Here is a 21,475-nt window from a genome sequence, read left to right as displayed (position 1 = left end):
ACTCCAGCCTGGTGACAAGAGAGATCAAAAATAAATAAATAAATACTATTATATCCCCATTCTACAGATGAAGAAAAACTGAGCACAGCAGAGTGAAAGAAACCGCCTACATCACACCTCACATGAGCAAGCAACAGGGCCAGGGTTCACACTAGGCATTCTGACTCCAGAGCCTCACTGGGAATTGCTAGGCTGTGCTCGCTCTACCTCCACTGTCCCCACATACGCCCCCTACACTTGAGCACCCTCTACTCTGAGCAACGGAGGCATATTCTCAGTTACCGCTTACCCCATTTGTTATCATTGTTACGGGGCACCACGACCACACCACCTGAATGCACAGGAGAAAGCCTGCAGACAAGAGGACACATTTAATTCTGTCTGTAGGACATGGCTCCCACTGCTTCATAGATGAAAACTGATTGCCCAATTTCTCCGTAGGCTCAAGCAAGGGCATGTTTTTTCTATCTTGTTCTCTCCATCTTCCCTCCTGGTAGAAGAGAGCTTTGCAGTACAGATTTCCTTGAGAAAGTGTGGTGATCAAGCTGGGGGTGGGGGTTTCTCAGCCTTTTCATTCCTCCACCCCCGGCTACAGGCAGACACAGCTACATATTTGGTGTAGAACAAGCTCACTAAACGCTCCATCCAGGTCACTGAAGAAAGTTTCCTACTTCCCTGCTCCCTGCTGTTGATATTCACAAGCCCTGATATAAAAGAGAGCATTTAGGCAGTTCTGTTACATAAACTCTCAGCCCTTCACTAAAATCGAAGCTAAATGATTCAGTTTCTACTTTGCAGCATAAACCCCATTTTATACTCAACAGTCTTATCCTCAAGCTTTACTGATGATTTTTCCTAAAGGAAACATATTCCAAAAGGCCTGGGCTTAGAGCTTTTTTAGACTTACTGGAAATGGTACCAGCTGAATGTCACACAGCATCTTGCTGAAGGCTTTTGGAAACAGCTGATGAAAAAAAGAGAACAGATTGCTAGAGGTGAATTATTCCTGGTAGCTTCCTCTTCACTCTCCCAATTCTGTCAACCCAGAGACAGGAGTAGAGACCCCTAAAAATGTAATTTAATCTCTTACAATTCTCTGGAGCATAACAGATTTGGCTCTGATAGATGGCTTGTTCATTATTATTAGAATATGCAAGTTAAAAGAAATTAATGCCATTAAAAGATGCAGGTCTGATTCCTTAAAACATCTAAAAGAAACAACAAAAGGCAAACACCCTAGAATTAAAACTACACAACCAAAAGCTCTACAAATCATCTGGTGTCTATAAACACCTCTTAAGGAGTTTTGTTTTAACCTTCCCCTTTATTAAAACAAAGAAAAATATGCTCAAACATTTTAGCTAAAACTTACCATCATCAACTTCTCTTTCCCTCATAGATAAAACTATGAATGTAACAATCATTTCATATTTCTAACAGTCCTATTAGTGACCCCATTTCACAGATGGTGACATTAAGGTAGAGAAGTTAAATGATTTGCTCAAAGTCACATGGTAAGTGGTGGATCAAGAGCTCAGACTCAGATGCCAAAGTCCCTGCTCTGGGCCACTCTGCTCCACAGCTAACGGGATCGGCTTGTCCTCTTACTCCCTGAAAGGCACTGTGGAATGAGAACACCTCTTTGCAATCCACAAAGATGACTGATTCTAAATACCTCCTCGACAGAAAAGCTGTCCTGAGAGGTCAAAGCGAAGACTGGCATTCCACATGCTTCCCAGCATTTCCTGGTCATCCTTGCAATCAGCCAGGGCCACAATGGAGCATAAGAAGTGGTGTGTTTCACTTCCACAGTAAGGCACTAAGTATGCCTCTCCCGACTCTCTGTTACTGCTGAAGAAGGTGGCCACAGGATGGAGGAGGGTTAATCTGCATGGTTTTGTTTAAGCAAGAAATACACTTTCATTGTTTGATGGGTTATGAAGGCTAATATTAATGACCCTAGACTTCAGTTTCTTTCCTGCTACACTCAGGCTGGGCTTTCTCTTCCCTGGTTTCCTCTAGTCTAGAGTGTAGTCCCACTGCCACCTGTCTGAAGAGTTGATTTTGCCCCCACAGGCCATCAACAGTCACAGCTGGAGTGATCTCCAGGGCAACAGGGCCACAAAAGCAGGTGGCCCGCGGCCCTCCTTCCAACTGGGCCCCATTCCAACCGTCTGTTAAAGGTTGCTCATGTTCAGAACCAGACAGTAACAACCAAATAAATCATGCCATATCGTTTCATATAATAAAAAAGCCCAGAAGGCAACAGGAAATCTTTTGTTCTATGGTATCTTCACCAACATTTTCTCAATTAAGTCCAATTTTGAAATTTAAGAGATAACTAGGTAATTATACGTCATGGTGCTTCCCCAAACTCATGAATTATTTTATGCCCCTTTCCCAAATTAGATTCTAATTTCTCCCCAATCAAAAGGATTCCCCATTTTATTTTATTTATTTATTTATTTATTTTATTTATTTATTTATTCCCCATTTTATTTTTAGAAGACGGTGTCCCACTATGTTGCCCAGGCTGGTCTCAAACTCCTAGGCGCAAAGAATCCTCCCGTTTCAACCTCCCAAAGTGCTGAGATTACAGGCATGAGCCACCGTTAATGGCCCTCCACTTTAAATAAAGAGTGCTGCATACCTGGCTAAACAGCACATCTACAGAAATCCACCAATGTCAGCATCATCAAAGTAAACAGTAGGTAGGCAAGGAGAGAAGTAGCACCCTACAAGGCCACACACACACACACACACACACACACACGGGTGCCACAAGTTTCCAGATCAGGTAACATGGCACTGAACAGCACCCCACAGGTACCAGTGTCATAACCTGCCAAAAATGCCAGTTTTCTTCTTTGCTCTTCTTTGAACACCAGCTGCCAAAAACATTATATAAAGCTGCTCTTTCAGGAAGGATAGGGAAAAAAGAGCAACTAATTTCTTCCCGACATCCAATACACCCAATTCTAAATGAAGAAAAGATGCCTTTTAAAAAATCATTGGTTTTTATCTATAAAACTCTCTGTCTTGATCTGTGCAGTCAGAGCAGGCACTGCCACCTACTTGGCCCACAGGATGGCTGAGCCCACGTGTGAAAGGTACAGCAAGAAGGAGCTGGCCTACAGTGATCTGGAAGTAAGCAGCCCAATTCCTGAGTGGGGCCACACATTCCCAGTCTCCCCCAAACCTCAGCCCGACCCAGGCTTCTCAGGATGCAACAGAAGCTGGGAAACACGCCAGCAGCTCTGACTTCTCGACTCGCATCCTTTCTTGTCTCCTGCCAAGATCAGAGGAGACAGATGTGAGCAACAAACATGTTCCCAAGCAGCCTCCCCTGCAGCCTGAGGAAAGGAGCCCAAAACTAATCCTACCATTACCCAGGCTAAAAGCCCTTCCTGCCCTCAGGACCCGGCTCCATCTCCTCTGAGAGTCCACAAAGCCCTTCTGCCTTCAGGGCAGGGCTTCCATCTTCTCAAGGACCCAAAAGTCTTTCTGCCCTGAGGACTGGGCTCCATCTCCTCTGAGGACCAACAAAGCCCATCTGCCCTTAGGGCTAGGCTCCATCTCCTCTGAGTGCACAGCCTGCCCCCATGCCACTCTTCCAGCTTTATTCTCCCTCTTTTTATATGCCTTAAAATCCATCCTCAGGAAACTACCGATCTTCCCCTAAAATTACATCATGCTTTGCCAAGTTCCAGCATCTCTGCTCCTTCTGTTCCCTCCGCCTAGAATGATCCACTTCATCCTGGGTCCTTGTCTCTTCTTTATGGAACTAAGTCTTTGCATCCTTCAGAGCAGGGTCACTCTCAAAGCACGGCTTGACAAGGCTTCAGCTCAATTGCTCAAGCTACTCCAAATACACTGCATTTGTGATGTACCCCGCTTCCAACCAGACTGTTACCCTAACCCCCTTTTATGTGTGAAAATTCTGGAGCTACCACTTCAAAGACCAGTTCACATCTCACCTTCACTGTGAAAATCTCATCTGATAGTGAAGTGAATCACTCCCTCCCACCATGGCCCCCAACTTGCTGAAGTCATGCTGCAAAAGTCTCACGATTACAAGATGTATCACGGAGTCCTACTCTGTGGCAGGCAGGTCTAAGGTTCTCACCCACCCAATGATTCCCGCCTCCTGGTATTCATGCTCTTATGTAATCCCCTTTCCTAAGTGCGAGAGGGGCCTGTGACTTGCTGATAAGCAACAGAATAGGGCACAGGTGATGTCACTTCTGTGCTAAGGCAGCATGAGACAATGACTTCCCCCTTGCAAGTTGTCTCTCTCTGGCTGGCTTTCATGAAGTAATAACTCCCATGGTGGAAAAACCCACAGGACACGGAACATGGGGCAGCCTCCAGCCAGCAGCCAGCAAGGAACTGTGGGCCTCAGTCTCGTAACTTGAAAGAAATGGAATCCTTCCAACACCCAGGTTCTGCGAGGGAACTTGGAAGGGGATCCTCCCCAGGCAAGTCTTCAGACGAGACCCTGGCCATGGCAGTACCTTGACTGCAGCCTCATCAGAGACTGGGAAGCACAGGACCCAGCCAAGCCATGCTCCGACTCATGCCCCACAGAAACTGTGATAGAGTAATGTGTGTTGTCTTAAGCTGTTGAGTTTCTGGTAATTTGTTACACAGCAAGGAAACTAACACAGGAAAAAATAGGCCTATTTTTTAGCCTAGAAAACCTTGGGCTAAAAAACAGATCTTTATTTGCAAATCCACATTCTGACAGCAGCTCAACTGCAGAGGGGAACCAGTGAAATCCAGGTCAGACTCAGTGGCTCTGCTTCTCCTCCCTTTGTGAAGTGGGGCAAAAGCGACGTGCCTGCTGCATGTCAGAACTCCTCTCTCTCTCCCTCACTTCTCAGTCAAGTTCTGAAAAGTCGAGCCTCCAAATCTCTACCGCATTTCCCGCTTCAGTGCCACTGGAGCCTTTTTCTTCCTCAACTCCCGATATTCCCATGGCCATGGTGCTGGGCCCTGAGCTTGCCTGCCCTGCAGTTAGTGACGGCCACTCTCTCCTGCTGAACGCTCTCCTCCACACAGTACATCACCTTCCCTGGTTGTCCTCTTGCTGTAAGAATATCCCCTCTAAATCTTCAAAAATCTTCCTCCCCTGGCCATTCCTACACTGTATGTCCCAGAGCTTCTGTCTCAGACACTTCCAAGTTTTACAGTCTGACTCTGCAATTTCACCCATTCTAATGATAAAGCTCAAATACACATTTTTAAGGCAGAATCACATATATCCAATGACTCACTGCATATCCTCACCTCAGTGTCTCACAGTCACCTCAAACTCTAAACATAACAACAAAATACATCATCTTCCCTTTCACTATTTTTGCTCTCTGTCTACTGTATTCCTAGCAGTCGTGATTTCAGTCACCAATATCCACTGACTCACCACCCAATTCACCCCACATTCCTTCCCCTTTAAACTCCCCATATCCAACCACCCCACCCCTAAATATGTCTGGAATGTGTCCGACCTTTTCCTACTTTCCTTCAGACCTTCACCACTTCCCTCTGCGACTCATCTCCCCAATTCTAGTCTCGGCTTCTTCTAATCTAGCTCCCAAGTGTCCCATGAAAATGGCATTAAAATTACCTCTTGGTGTCTTCCTTTTTTGGTTCCTTCCTTCTTATCCCTCCAACACAATACCAAAAGACTAAACCCACCATTCATTCACCAGGCGCTGTTCTGGACACTGGAGATACAGCAGCAAGCAAAACATGGCCCCCAGGAAGCAGTCCACTATTTCCAGCCTCCAGCTGTAATTATGCCATCCCCGACCCAAAGCGTGATCCACATCCTCTTGCCCACCGCGCAAATTCTTTTTTTTTTTTTTTTTTTTGAGACAGAGTCTCGCTCTGTCGCCCAGGCTGGAGTGCAGTGGCGTGATCTCAGCTCACTGCAACCTCCACCTCCTGGGTTCAAGCAATTCTCCTGCCTCAGCCTCCCAAGTAGCTGGGACCACAGGCACACGCTGCCACACCCAGCTAATTTTTTTTTTTTTTTTTTTTAATTTTAGTAGAGACAGGGTTTCACCGTGTTGCCTAGGCTGGTCGCGAACTTCTGAGTTCACGCAATCTACCCACCTTGGCCTCCCAAAGGGCTGGGATTACAGACATGAGCCACAGCGCCCAGCCGCAAATTCTTCATTAAATCCTCAACACCTAGGCTGGATGTCCCCCTCCTCTGAGAACACTGACCTCATACTTCCCTGCCGCCAGCCCTTCCCACCCTCTTCTCTGCAGCCTCTGTACTTGGGAATGCTGTGATTCTTCTATCTGTCAAGTTGTATAGCAATGTATCTGATTATATCTCCCTCTGTCCTTCTATACTGAGTTCCTCCAGGGTTTCTATTGATCTCTGAATCCTCCATGCCTTAGCACAATGGCTAATTTTTTATAGGCAATCAATAAATGTTAAAGTAACTGAATCTCCATCTGCTGTAGATTGGATTACTGTTTCCAACTGCCCACTCCCTCCCTGTAACGAGGTTACAACCTCCCCCTCTGCCCCCTAGTCACAGGACGTGCCCTTGCATTAAGTGGGAGGTCACTTCTCCACCTCCCTGACCTTGGCACCCTCAGCCAATTAGATGGAGGCAAACATGGCATCTTCCCCACCTTGCACTCCAGCCCTTTCCCATGAGAACAGCATGTCTCAGACCCAGACAGGAGCTGCTCCTTTGGTCTGAGTCCTGAAGGAAGACACTTGGAACCAAGCACAGCCCTGCAGAGCCACAGTTCACCTGCAACCTTCCCATGATATGAGCAAGAAATTAAGGCTTGTTAGGAAAAGCCAATGAGACAGTGGTGTTGTTATCACAGCAAATCCATTCCAGATTTAAACACCTTGGTCTCTTTCTTCAAGATGCTATCAAATTTTGTCAAAATCTTCAAATGTGGTGCTAGAACTGCACCAAATACAATAGATATGGCCTGACCATGGAAGAAATCTCTTAGTAGAACATAAAACTTGTCTTGGGTTTCTGCATTCTTTCCCAGGTAGGGGTGAGAAACAGGTTGTCAGATGGAAGAGATATAGTCCACCTTAACCTTGTCTCAAACAATATTGAGGTCAACCCAAATTCCTAGGCCTTTATCCCAGAAGGTATTGTAGAGCCTCCTGTAACTAACCACAGCCATTTTACATGTATCACTGCTAAATCTTTTTTTTTTTTTTTTTTTTTTTGACAGTCTTGCTCTGTCGCCCAGGCTGGAGTGCAGTGGCTTGATTTTAGCTCACTGCAAACCTCCACCTCCTGAGTTCAAGCTATTCTCCTTCCTCAGGAGAATCCCCCAAGTAGCCGAGATCACAGGCACGCGCCACTATGCCTGGCTAATTTTTGTATTTTTAGTAGAGACGGGGTTTCACCATGTTGGCCAGGCTGGTCTCGAACTCCTGACCTCAGGTTATCCTCCCGCCTCGGCCTCCCAAAGTGCTGGGATTACATGTGTGAGCCACCGCACCCGGCCTATCACTTCTAAATCTAACATACCAAGATCATTTAAACCCTCAACCATTCAACATTATTAGCTAGAATCTTTTTGTGTTTCAGATGTGAGAAACACACCTTTTTGTCGTCTGAGTCCCTGATGAAATTACTTAACAGATGATGATCAAGGCCAGAGTATTCTGACAAAATACTAAAGACAACTGTCCGAGTTAAAATAATGACAACGAAGTTGTACACTGTTTAATCAGTTAAAAGCCCTCACTCTCCACACACCACCATTAATATTCCCAACCAATTTCTCAATATTCTCCAAAAGTTACAAGTCTTCCCCAAATCCAACAACACTAAGTACACTAGCAGTAGTTCTCTAGACCAGCAACATCAGTGTCACCTGGAACTCTAGAAATGCAAATTCCCACCCTACTCCAGACCTACTGTCTCAAAACCCAGCCCTCCAATGACACCGATGCAGATGCGGTTTGAGAAGCAGAGCTCTGGTGCACTTGCCTGTTCTTGGAACAACCCTCTCAAAACTGAAGCTGGTATGCTTGCACTGATTTCTTCTTCTTGAACTTAAGCTTGCTTTTAGTTAGCTCTTCTTTGTTTTCCAAATATCCAGAAACTATTTAATCAACCTTTCTATCAACTTTGCCTAGAAGCAAAGTTAAGCTCACCAATCCACAGTGCACAGAAACTCTTTCCTCCCTTTTTGGAAAAGTAGGACCCCATTTGCCTTACTTTGTGACATTTTTTTCCCATTGTTAACAATTTCTTAAAACTTATCTGCAGTGTTTCCATGATCACATGTATTAGTTCTCTTAGTGTCTGGCACATCATAATTTTTAAAAGAAAAAAATCTCTTAGAAATTTCTCTCCTTATCTGGGTTTCATGCCAGCATGCCAACAGAGCAGGTGCTGGGAAGAAAGTTGGAGAAAATCAAATTGTTCAGTTGATATCCTCTTCCACTTATTGATCATTTCTCTTTCTCAGTGCTGTTTGAAACGTAAAACTCTTTTTCCTCTTTTGTTTTGTCTTTAGCATTTGTGTAAGGCTCAGCTTATTCCAAGCTTTGACACTGGTCAAAGTCTGTGCTTATCACGTGTCTGTCTCTGGCTCCCTCCTCCTGGGTGACCGGACAAGGTTGATATTTTTCCTTCCTTTGCTTTTCTGTACCACCTAAGTTGTATGGAACAATCACATGGCTGGTGCTCATGCTTATAATCCCAGCACTTTGGGAGGCTGAGGTGGGAGGATCACTGGAGCCTGGAAGTTCAAGATCAGCCTGGGCAACATAGCAAGACCCTGTCTCTACAAAAAATAAATTAGCCAGGCATGGTAACACATGTCTGTGGTCCCAGCTACTCAAGGTGGGAGGATTGCTTGAGCCTAGGAACTCATGGCTGCAGTGTGCCGTGATCATGCTACTGCACTCCAGCCTGGGCAACAAAGCAAGACCCTGTCTCAACAAAATAGAACAATCACAGATCACTTTTTTCACATAAGGGCAGGAAATCTTTACATTTTTATTTATTTTTGTTTTAACGCAAGCTCTTTGGAGTGTTTCCTATACTGTCTCTTACACATGGGAATTATCTGTAAATCACGGTTTAAATTAAGGTTTTTTTTTTAATTTTAGAACTGCATTTTTCTTTTCCCTCTCTGTTCCTCAGCCTATCACTATGCCTAGGCCTCCAGAGAGCAGGCCTCCAGTCTTTTTTCTGTTCACAGCTGTTATTTCCCAGCTGCCTACAGTCACTTCACAATGACTCACACTTCTTGAAGTATTGGCCCTAACACAGATGCCCAGACAGCAGCTGCAGTGGCAGCACACCCTCACCACAGCTGGCACCCACACTGAACTTAGTGTGGGAGACTCTCCCAGGAACAGGATCTGAAAAAGGGCAGCGAAGGCTTTTAAGCTGTAACTGTTCTGACCTGGGCACACCCCAGCAAGTTCACTGGCTTGCAACTTGATTCCAGTGGGATGACAGTTGCAGATGCGAGACCTGCCTGGTAAGGCAGCTGGCAAAGGCAGCTGGCCACACTGTACCACAGTCCCCAGCTTGGATTAGGATCAGGAGCTTGACAACTCCTGGTTGCAATACACAATCTAACAGCCATTGGGGGAAAAAAAGGCCTCCTTAATGTACTTAATTTCTTTGCCCAGTAATAAGCTATTACATAGGGTAAATCTGATTTCTGCTTTCATCTCTGCATTGGGTCAAGACAGAATAACTCTTTTTGTTTTTCTTCATAACTAGAATAAAAAAAAAAAACAAGAATTGAGCAGGGTAATGGGAGGAAAGAACAAAGTAGAGGCATTTATGATGAAATAATAGTTTGTCTACTTGAATCCATTTCTAGTGTAAACCTCTGCTTACCCCATCTTCAACATTCTCCAGTAAAGCTAGAAATTTTTTTGTTCTTTTTCTCTTCTGATAACTTTCCCTCAACCCATCATATTACTGTCAGGCCTCTGAGCCCAAGCTAAGCCATCATATCCCCAGTGACCTGCACATATACATCCAGATGGTCTGAAGCAACTGAAGATCCACAAAAGAAGTGAAAATAGCCTTAACTGATGATATTCTACCACTGTGATTTGTTTCTGCCCTACCCTAACTGATCAATGTACTTTGTAATCTCCCCCACTCTTAAGAAGGTTCTTTATAATCTCCCCCACCCTTAAGAAGGTTCTCTGTAATTCTCCCCGCCCTTGAGAATGTACTTTGTGAGATCCACCCCCTGCCCCCAAACATTGCTCTTAACTCCACCGCCTATCCCAAAACCTGTAAGAACTAATGATAATCCCACCACCCTTTGCTGACTCTCTTTTCTGACTCAGCCCACCTGCACCCAGGTGAAACAAACAGCCTTGTTGCTCACAGAAAGCCTGTTTGGTGGTCTCTTCACAAGCACACATGAGACAATTACTACTGCTAATTTTGAGCAAAAAAAAAAAAAAAAATTCAGAGGGAGAAAGGAAGATGCCTTTGCTTGTACCTCCTGAGAAAAAAAAAAAAGAAAAGAAAATTTCTTTGGGAAATTTAGAATTGATCTCTCTCCTGGCAAAACAAATTTTTGTTACAGCTGTTTAAGAAGGAAACTGGCAGATAATCAGAACTGGACGGCAAAGTGCTTTGTGATCCTCCTGCAGATTCCAGGGTTTCAGTATCACCTCCAGCCATGCTGATTTAACCAGACAGACAGACAAGCACGATCACAAAAAAGCACACCTGCAGCTTCCTTTCCTGGTAAGCAAATGGTCCTCTACACAGTCCTCTGCACTCATCTCTGCCTCTCAGCTCCCTGTTCTATTCTTATTAAACCTGAGAAGGAACTATCAAAAGGGCAGGTAGAGTCCAACAATTCTAAGCACACAGAGCTCAGTATAAAATTCTACAAAAAATAGGAACTGCTGATGCTCGACACAGCTGAAACCCAGCTGCCACCTGGGCCGGGGCCGGCCAGTTGCTGGGCCTCCACCCTAGGTGCTGCTGCACACCCTTCAGAGCACAGTTACTTCAGTAAAGTATTCCACAAAGTGTACATTTCAGAAAGTCTCTTCTCTTCTCTACCACCTTCTACTTCTCTCAAAAAAAAAAAAAAAAGTGCGCATTAAGACAATAGTTCAATGCCACAGCGTGCCTACTATTAAAAAACACACAGTAGTCTGGAAAGTCATGCTAGAGTTTCCACAGCCAACTGCACCATGGCTCAACTTGTAACAGCAACCATTCCATTCCAAAATGCTTTAAGAGACTCTAGAAAAGAGAGAGAGAAGTCAAGTTACAATCCTGGGGGAGGAGAAAACACGCCCTTGCTTTCATGTACTTGAATTCTCCCCATCAAAAATACTGTTTAAGTACATATTGCACCATTAATAAATATTCCTGCCCCTAATTATCTAACGAACAGTAGATAACTCTGGAAACAGCTACTGATAATTCTTTTAGTTGGGAGGTTAGAGAAGAGGTTGGTCGGAAAAAATTACTAATATTTTAAAACAGAAATATGCTTTCTCAACAAAGCATATTCTTAACTAAGCATAAAAGGTTACTTGGGTAATCCAATCAAGTCAGCAATTACAAGGCTCCATTCCACGATGTGAAGCACCTTCTCTCCCTCTTTGAACTGGCTAATTCAAAGAGACCAACCTAAATGCCCCAGGAATTCATTCCCAAGGTGAGGGGAGGGGGAAAACAGGGAGGGATCTGTGCAGCTTCCCCTCCAAGAGGGGAAACAACCCCACCCCACCACCCCCGCCGCCCCCTGCACTGTGCTAGGGAGATTCTAAACAGAACGCCTTTTCGTCAAACCACTAGAAACCGTTTTTAGTATTTCACAAAATCCAAAAGAATTCTTCTATAAAACTGCCTACATCAAATAGATGATGCTGGAAGAAAATCCAAATATAAAGAACAGCTATCCACAGGGCTAAAATCAGGCAGGGGAGATCTGCGGTGGGAAGTAGGCAGGTGTCAGAAGGGACCCATTGCATGTCCCTTCTCTGAGACTACAGCTCCACATATTTTCTGAGTCCCCATGTAAACTGGAGAACATACCTAGCCTTCCATGTCAACAGAACTTTCTCTCTACTAGCCATGTATCTTATTCTAAAAACAAAAACACCAGTTTGGAGGCTAATCCTGTGTTCAGCCAGAACATCTCCAATCTACAGGAAGAAGTCTTCTCAGGGTTCTCCACATAACAGTCGGAATTTTCTCCCCCGCATGGCACTGAAGGGAGCATATTACTGGGATCTGCTAAGGGGAAGTCCAGTTATGTATCTCCCTGTCAGTACTCAGCACATAAAAATAAAAGATCTACTGCAGAAGAGAGATAACCCCTTTTCTTTTATGTTTATTTTTGTAGAGACAGACTCTCGTTATGTTGCCCAGGCTGGTCTTGAACTCCTGGCATCAAGCAAACCTTCTACCTTGGCCTCCCAAGTGTTGGGATTAACAGCGTGAAACACCACACCCATCCTGCTCCTTTTCAATTGAGGAAACAGAATAGCCTGTGCCTCCCTTCACACCTTGAATTAAACAGCGTTGTGTCCTGTGTCGGCCACCTGGCAGGCAGGCTGGTCTGTAAGTCATGTCACCTTCTCACCACTTCACACACTAGTACCCAAATTCTGTGGTGGAGTAAAAAGACTTCCAGAAAAGTGGAGTAGACACCCAAGACACCAGTCCCCGAGAAGGAACCTCAAACATGGATAAGCATCCTGGCCATGGAGAAGGACCCCCTGGGCAGTCAAGCCAAGAGTTAGCAGCCAGACATGCAGTCCACAGCCTCCACGGCCCAGCAGGGAGCTACGACTTCACCATGCTCAACAAGACGGACATCCAAAATGTCACCCTCACTTTCAAAGTGCCTTTAGTTGTCTTACCGTCAAGCACACATGGTTAAAAAGCAGGAACTTTATAAAATGTGGAAAGAAACCATGTGAGAAACCCAATCAGCTCACACTTTCAAGTCAGTTGGGTTCTCAAAGTTCATCTGTACATTTGCTTGGAACTTAAAATGCATCTCTGCAGCGAGTCTGCTACAAGCCTACGCTATAAGGGACTGACATACCAAGCTGAAAGGTCAGGAAAGCAAGCACGGCGTATGTCTGATTCTTTACAGGTGCAGCTCTGTCAGGCAAGGCAGGCCTTATCCCTTCCCAGGCTCCACCAGTTCTCAGGCTAAACCCCTTCTCAGAATAGCTTGGGAATCTCTTACCCTCACAAACATGGTCTGGTTAAACTAAATAAAAATTGAGCATATTTTCAGTGATTTTAAAGGAAGAAACATGTAAGGGTATTTTATCTGCAAATTTACTTAACTGGGCACTTTCCGGTTTTTTGTTTTGTTTTTAGACAAAAACTACTGTGCATTTTGTAAAATGCAGGGAGAGCCCCACCAAGAGCCGTTAGCAAAACTTACAGCCTTAGGAGTTTGAATTACACAATGACATCTAGAGAACCATATGGTAAACGATTTCTACCACCGGGAACTTGGCAATGCCCTAATCACACACAGCTGTTGGTCCCAGCAGTCAAAACATAGGAACTGGACCAGCCAGACACATAAATGACCCCAAGTAGTGACCAAATCATGGGGCTCCACGGTCGTAACAAAAGGACCTGAGAGGATTAGCACAGGCTGCAGTTCCGAATCTCCGCCATGCAAAAGGACACGTGTTGGTCACTTCCGAGGAACACAACCTGTATCTATATCATGTCCACCAAGGACCTTGCTGGCTTTTAAGCCACTTCCATGTCTCTGGCAAAATGCATCAGTCCTCTGAGAGGATCACAATCATATCTGTCCCCATACTCGCTGCAGAGAATGGAGGGCCAGCTCTGCCCACAGTCAGGGCCCTAGGCTCCAGGGGGTAGCTCTCATGCAGCAGACGGGACCTCCACTGGCTTCCTGGTCACGCTCCTTGATCATGTGGCTTTGCTCTCAGCCTCCACGGGCCCCAGGAAGCCCAGCTACCACCCTCCCTGCTGCCTCCATCCATGCCCACTCCACATGGATGAGGGTGTTTCTCCTCCAGCACTGCTCAGAGAACAGAGTCTGGTCTCACTGTGCCTCCCCTTCCCTCGGCCCTGGAAACAAGCACATCACCAGAGGGAGAAGTCCTGCCTATACTGCGCCAGCACTCCTCTGGGATTCCTCACTCAAGGTTAGCAACTGGCAATTTAAGGTCCTCTCTTTAATCCACCTAAGGATCAAAATGAGAAACTGGAAGGACAGCAGAGGGAAAGGACACACATGCATGCAGGCAGGAGGGACGCAGCAGCCCACACACAGCTGGGGCCATTTCTGATAGAGCTCCATAATTCTGGAATCTCCTGGGATGGTTCAGACGTAACTCAAGCACTGTCAGCATTGCTGCTCCTGGCCCAAGTTCTCAGTCTTTGGTCCCAGGGACAGGGTTCATGTGGTGCCCTGCATACAAGGCTGACCTGACCCTAGAAGAAGTGTTATTCTCTCCCACCACCAATGTTGTGTCTCTCCCCTACCTCCTAGAATTCCTCCTCCCCAATCCAGGGCCAAAGAGGGAAATGGTATCCCCATCAATGACTAATTCTGCCCTCCAAAATAACTGAATACCTCTAAGGTAGGGTCTGCCACAAGCTACCTCCCAGAGATAAGGGGGGAAGGAAGCAAGAGCTAGCTCCTTAGGATCCCAAAGGTACAATATTTGCTGCTGAATAAATATAAAGGTTAGGGAACTTGGTGGAAGGATTTCAGGCACTGTGCTAAATATAATGACGTGGGGTAAGTAGGTTTGAAGGGAGGAACCCCTAGAGACACCACTGCTGCCTGCACAGGGCCGGCTACCAGAACAACTTCGACACTTTCATTTTGTTTCCACTTTTCTTCCGAATACAAAGGTTTCCTACTAGCTCCAAGTTTGTTTTATGCATGTGTTTTGCACAAAAGTCCATGCAGCAGTGGCAGAGGGACCCCAGCCCTGGGAAGAACAGGGCTATGTGGTAAAGTGTGGGGTCCAAGGGGCACCTGGAGCTGCCACGTGAGCAGTGCTAAGAACCTGCTTCCTCTGAGCCAGCCCCCAGAATTGTAACAGGCAGAAAAATTGATCTGACTCCAGTACTTTGAATTTTCCTTACCCAACTGGAGATGGGATTATAACCCTTTGTAATTGGAATCCTAGAAACCCAGAGCTTAGAGGAATCCTGCAAGCCAGACAAGGCTGCCTGAACAGTCTGGGCCTCCAGATCCTGCCTTGGGAGCCTCACGGGGAGAGCACGAAGAGGACTACAGGGGCACTGGGACACAGCACCCAGCAACTCTAGCACCTCCAGCGACTGCTCCCACGCTGCAGGGTAGGAGTGCCTGGACCAGCAGGAATCCTCTTTTCTCATGGGAAGCATCCCTGAGGCCTAGGTGAAACTGTCTGGACCTCCTCACCAGCCCCTGGGGCAAGGCTGGAGCGCTCTCTCCCCACCATGGCCTTGCCAGATGCCGAGAACCCACAACAGAGAAATGGTTCATTTCAGAGTCAGTGGGAACATCGGGGCACCCTGGCCCATTAACGGTACCAGATAGGCGGCATAACATTCAATTACGGAGGGCCAAGAAGGAGGGATCATTCTTCAATCTGCAGAGACTCAGGCTGGCTGCCCCCCACCCCACCTTCTTGCGGCACCTGCCTCTTACAACTCAGCTGTGGGGTGGGGAGCAGAGCACAGATGGGGAGGTGAAACTCCAGTCGGCCTGTCTGATGAGTGCTTTGGGAAGGTGTGAGAATAAAATGACCTGTTGAGAGAAAGCTTTTAAAATAATTATAGCTTTCCATACTCCAGGCTCTCTCAACTAGTTTCTACACTGTGATCCCCCGATCCTACCACCATGAGTATAAAGAACTGAACCCAATTTTCACAAACGATCTTCATTGCTTCACACACTACATATCAAGCACCTGCTATGTGCAAAACGCCATGCTGGGGACGAGAGGATGAAAGAGCCAGTCAGGATCCCAGCCCTCTGGAGCCCACCATTCAGAGAGGCAAACAGAGGGAGCTACCACAGCATAACATAGTAACATGCACACTGAGACAGACCCAAAGCCTCTCTCAGGGGCCCTATGCACCCCACAACACCCGCACACTGGGCCAGCTAGGGGTGCTGTAAAACCTCCGCAAAGGGTGAGTGCTGCCCCCATCCCCAGGAGCCACTGGAGAGGCCCAGCCCTAAACCCAGCCTCAGAGATGCACCCAGGACAGCTGAAGGTGAGGGTTTGTCCTTTCAACTGAAAAAAGACAGTGCACAGGACCTAAAAGTAACACACAACCAGGTGCTGACAGCATCTCTCTCTTACCAAACTTTAGTCGGACTGCTCTGAAGGCTCTTCCAAAATGGACCTCCACCTTTGGCCCTCCATATCCTTCTTTGCATCTCCTGACTTTGGCAAAAGCCCTGCTAAGTCAGTTTAGCTGAATTGCCCCCCTCCTCAACATCTGATCACCCTCAATATCTGATGTGTTCCTCGTCCTCTGCTGTCCCCCACAACCCCCCAGGTGACATCTGATTCTCTTGACTTATCCTCAGCAAGAATCCTCGTTGGGTCAGTTGAGCTAGAATCCCCCTGACCCCTGAGGTTTCCTCTAGTAATTTCCATACAACGACCTTCGCACTGCTCCTTGGCTCTGAATTCCCAGTGGCCCATGCTGCACTTGGCGTTGAGCCTGGTTTTATACTGGAATCTCTCCTCCCCTACTGCGATAGTTTTTCTGAGTAAAATCTGTTTTCACCACCTTAACTACTACCCAGCTCTGGTTTTTTTCTCTAACGATGCAACAACACATAGCTTTTCCTGAGGAAGCCAGTACTGTTACCCATCACTTTCTGGTAAAAACTTCTTAACTGTTAGTACCCCAGGTAGTGAGACCGCAGGGAGAAGACTGAGGGAGTCACCTGTCTGAGTCACCTTTAAGGGGCACACTACATAGGAAAGTGAGGAGGATAAACTAGAACTATTACTTTATTAAAGCAAACAAGGCTGCTTCATAATACTTCTAGCTTTCTTCTTCAACTCCAAATTTTTAATTCCTATTGTGGGGCAAGGGAGGGTGGGAAGAACATGTGGAGAATGGATGTGAAGTTTCCAAAGAGAAGCCCTCAGTGAGTTTTACAATACTCCCATTTAATTTTCCAAGGCACAGACTCACAGTATTCAGAAGGAGAGGGCCCATGATGAAACATTTTCTCCTCTGCTTTCAGCCACTGGGGTCACCTAAACAGGAGAATATGGTGTGGTCACCAAGGCCCTTCAAAACAGAGGTTAAGTAAGGAATGAAAAACATGCCCTTAAAACAAAACAAACAAAAATCTTGAACTAAAAGGCACAAGATGTCAGAGATACTTTAAATATTAACAAGTGTCTATGCGACAGCATACCAAAAGACCAGCCTGGCTGAGAATCAACTCAGTGTGAAAGCCATCAAGTGCCACCCTGCACCCCTGACCGGTCCAAACAATGCCTTGAAGCCGGCCGTGTGACCTATACACTTCAACTTCAGATAGGATCTTAAGCCAATCAACCTAACCCCCCTTGTCCCCATCATGAGTCTTTTAAACAAATGTGAGTTTCTCAATTCTGCCATCAAATGAACGCTTTTATTAAACAATTTAAATCACAATTACTAGGCTTTTCACAGCATGAAATTCTTTTAAAGAAAAATGCACATGTTAATTGAATCAAGGCAGTTTGGGCAGTTCTTGTATTTCAGCATTTTCACCATTAACCTATCCTTATAAGTTATCTCTACCAGGCTTCTCAAAGTGCAGGCAATTAACTAAAGCTTTAAATTAGGAGTAGAGAAATCAGAAAACAGCCAGATGGTCTCTATGAGGAAGACTTGGGCACTACCACAGCCACAAGGCCATTTCTAGCCACAGCTCCACACCTCTTGGAGAAGGCTGTTTCCCAGCAGTAGTTACAGGAGGGGAAACATGAGTTGCACGGAGCACTGGAGAGTGAAGAACGGGTCCACTGAACCAAACACTGGCAAAGAAAGGCTCAACTCACTCCTGCTGTCCAGTCACATCCCTGTCTCTGGACAAACTGCATTCTTTTTTGCTGTTGTTTCATGTCTTTTTTTTAATACAGATTAAAAGCCTAGATTTGTAAAACTTTTTTGTTTTTTTAGAGACAGGGTCTCGCTATGTTGCCAGGCTGATCTCGAACTCCTGGCTCCAAGCAATCCTCTGGAGTGGCTAGAACTACAGGTGCGTGCCACCGTGCCCACACACTGCTTTCCTTAACAGTCCACACACAGCCATCTGCCCTTTCCCTCCTGATGATACTCATCCAATGATGCCTTCGCCATGCACTAAAAGCCTGGAGAAAATGGCCTGGAAATCTACTGAATGCAAACAAGCTCTAAAGCCACAGCTCACCTAGTGAGCTGCCTCTTCACAGAGAATGGCTGGAAGCCAGAGAAGGGAAAAGATGTAAGGAAAAACACAAGGGAGGCAAAACGAGCTGCAGGAGGCCTTCCGGTCAACACCAGCCTTCACACAAAGTCTCCAGGAACAACGTGTGAGGAAGGCAGGTGTCCCTACAACAGGGTGGAAGGGAAAGTGGAAGGTGAATTTAAAAAGGAAACGCAGGGGTACTAAACGCCACCAATTTGCATTGGTTCACAGACATGCCTTCCCAAATAGTAACAAGGCCACAATTTCTGAGTCAATAAAAAACACAGGACACCACTCAGGACAATGACAACAAAAAGCCCAGGACAGCAAGGTTTGAGAAAACACTGTTATTTCATTGCCTCATCTTTCCTCAAGTCAATTCAATTCATCATATACTTACAGGAGCATCTCTTTACTAGATCTGCGTAAAAGAAAAAATTACTCTGACACTTATTAAAATGGTGAGGAAGACTTTCCCAGGACTACCAGATGCTAAGACTATCCTAATAGGGGAAGGAAATGGAGCTCAACTCAGAAAACACAGGGCAGCTGGGGACTTAGCACCAATGCGCAGAGGGGAGCGGGGTCAGTGGATGGAAAATCACCCACAGGAGACAGCAAGGGGAGGGGGATTCTTGCTGAACGTAGGCCAGGAGAGGAGAGCTCCAGGGTGGGAAGTTGTAGCTAAACTGACTTAGCAGAGCTATGCAGGCTGAATACAGGACCCAAGAAAAAGGCCTGTCGCTATGTCAAAAAGAGGACTCGAAGGAGCCTGAGTAGCATCTGGTCAAGGAGATGGTCATTGTCATCTGGGCTAGGCTCTGTAATGGCCACAACTAAAGTCCTCCTGGCCGCTCCATCTCAAACCTTCCCACCAGTCCTGTCACCTGTCATGTCACTTCTCCACTCCCAACTCTGCGGTGACTGTACAGCTCTGAGGACTGGCCTGGCATTCAAGGCCCAGCTCCCCAGCTGACCCTCTCCTCTGCTTTCAACCAGTGGGGTCACCTAAACACATCCTGCAGTTCACTTCCCCACCACTAGAATGTTCTCAGTGCCATCTGGCCATCTGTCAAAATCTTTACTCCCTTCAAGATCTGGTTCTAATTCCAATGCCTCTGAAGCTTTCTCAGATACCCCAGCAGGACTGGACCTCCTCATCCTCAATGAGTCCACGGGACATTCTCTCTGTACCAGTAACTAGATTTTTTTTTAATAGCATTTAGTCGTATTTGAACTATGAGCTCCTGAAGGACAGGAAGCCTGGCCTGGGTCACTCTATATCCTTCACAACACCCAGAACAGTGCCTTCCTCTGGTCTTTATGTTCTCAACTTCATGGAGGACATTCTTTCCTCCTTTGCCATAAAAATAAAAATTTATTTCAAATGAGTTAATAAAACTCCACAGACTTAAAACTAATAGTTTTTTATCTATCAGGAATATTAAGTATGAAATGGATGAGTCCCACTATACGCAGCAGGAAAAAAATATAAAAAGAGTTCCTATCCTGAAAAATCTTGTAGTTACATATCTTCTAAATTTTCTGCAATAAACATATATTCCTTTTACAAACATATGTTCCTTTTATAATGACATAAAATGTCATTCTGAAAACATTTTAATGGAACAAATAATAAATATTACAGGAATTTAGAGATGGCTGCGATTCCTGTGACTAGGAACAGGCAATGAGACAGTCATGGGAGAAGTGAGGCCAGCACTAGCCAGGCCATGAAGGGTGGCAGATAAAAACAGAAGGAAGAGGGAAGAAGAGAAGGAACGGTAGCAGAGCGGGGAGTAGAAGGGGGACAACAGGAAGAGGGAGGAGGGGCAGGGAGAAGAATCACAAAGTGACAGTTATGGTTACCACTGACTGAGAACCTGCTTGATCCCAGGCTCCTCCCAAGCACGAGCTTGTCTATCCTTGCCGCCATCTAGTAAGGCAGGTACTATCATTCTCATGTTAAAGATGAGAAAACTAAAAACTAGGGTAATGTTAAATATGGTGAACCCCAAGTTTCTCTTCAAAGAATCAGTATGTCAGTAGGTTCAGCTCTCTTATTCTTTGATTCTCCATTTTAAAGTTTAACTTCCTGGTTCTCGTCGCCCACTTGCTTCTAGGTTCAGTAAACAACTTTCCCGCCAGTCCTAATCAGTAGTTCACATCTGTTCCCCTGGTCATCTGCTCTGTTCTGACTCATTCCAGTCATCTGCTTTGACGTGAGTCACCCTTGGTCACCTGCTCTGACCTAAGTCACCTTTAGTTACCTGTTCCTAACTGTCCTTCGCGCCAAACTACTCACCCCACCACTCTGCCTCATACCCCTGACCTCTTTAAAATAGCCAATCAGAATTGGCTTAAACTGTGCGGTCCAACCCTAGCCAATAGGGGAACAACATAGCAGTAGGGGCTACCTGCATCAGGAATAAGAACCCCTGCCCCTCCCCTGTCCAGGTGTGCTCTCGCCATTGTTCCATCCGCAATGAGCACCCTTTCTGCAGAAAGTAAAAATTGCCTCGCTGAGAGAATTAAATTTATGTTTGAGTGCTATTTCTTTGCGGCACTGGGGAACAAGCATTTCTAACAGTAACTTGCCCAAAGTCACACATCTCATCCATCTAGTAAGTGGTAGAGTCTGTGCTCTTTCCGCTTTAAGAATATTTCAACTGGGTTCCGTGTTCCCAGAGGGATTCCTGGACACTTGGCCTCAGGCCCCAACTCAGCAGGGCCCTGGGTTCCCACTCATCTTCAACCTCAGCAATTCCACTTTAATTCATGTTATGTATCTTGAGTATTTACGTCATTAAAAATAATAATACAGGAGTTCCATGACTTCCCAAACTAAACAACAGTTTGAAAACCACCGCCCTATGCCATATTGCCAACTACAAAGGCATCTTTGGCGGCAAGTGTGCTGAGCTGGGGATTACTGAGGGAAGAAGAGGTCTGCCCTGCACATAGGCTGGGAAGCAGAGGGAAATGAGACTGCAACTCTAAGGCCCAGAAAGTTCCAAGGCACTGAAGTAAGGGAGAGGTAAGGGAGCCC

At 45.9% G+C, this 21,475-nt stretch overlaps 1 protein-coding gene across 14 annotated transcripts in view; it reads right to left on the bottom strand.

The window, feature by feature from the left end:
- CCNY (cyclin Y) overlaps nucleotides 1-21,475 on the bottom strand; it is a 308,606-nt gene that overhangs the window by 143,548 nt on the left and 143,583 nt on the right. For 3 of the 14 annotated variants that reach the window (XM_054523226.2, XM_054523224.2, XM_054523227.2), the window contains one exon: nucleotides 17,178-17,242. The exons of 9 other annotated variants lie outside the window; for them this stretch is intronic. In XM_054523226.2, coding sequence (XP_054379201.1) covers nucleotides 17,178-17,211 — 34 coding nt within the window. In that variant the 5' untranslated portion in view covers nucleotides 17,212-17,242. Of the gene's footprint in view, nucleotides 1-907; nucleotides 965-17,177; nucleotides 17,243-21,475 lie in introns of those variants that run through there. 2 more of the 14 variants (XM_054523230.1, XM_054523233.2) reach the window with 2 other exon arrangements.

Source organism: Pongo abelii, chromosome 8, assembly GCF_028885655.2.
Source record: "Pongo abelii isolate AG06213 chromosome 8, NHGRI_mPonAbe1-v2.0_pri, whole genome shotgun sequence".
In the NCBI taxonomy this organism is placed as follows: domain Eukaryota; kingdom Metazoa; phylum Chordata; class Mammalia; order Primates; family Hominidae; genus Pongo; species Pongo abelii.
This window is presented reverse-complemented; position numbering and strand designations above follow the sequence as displayed.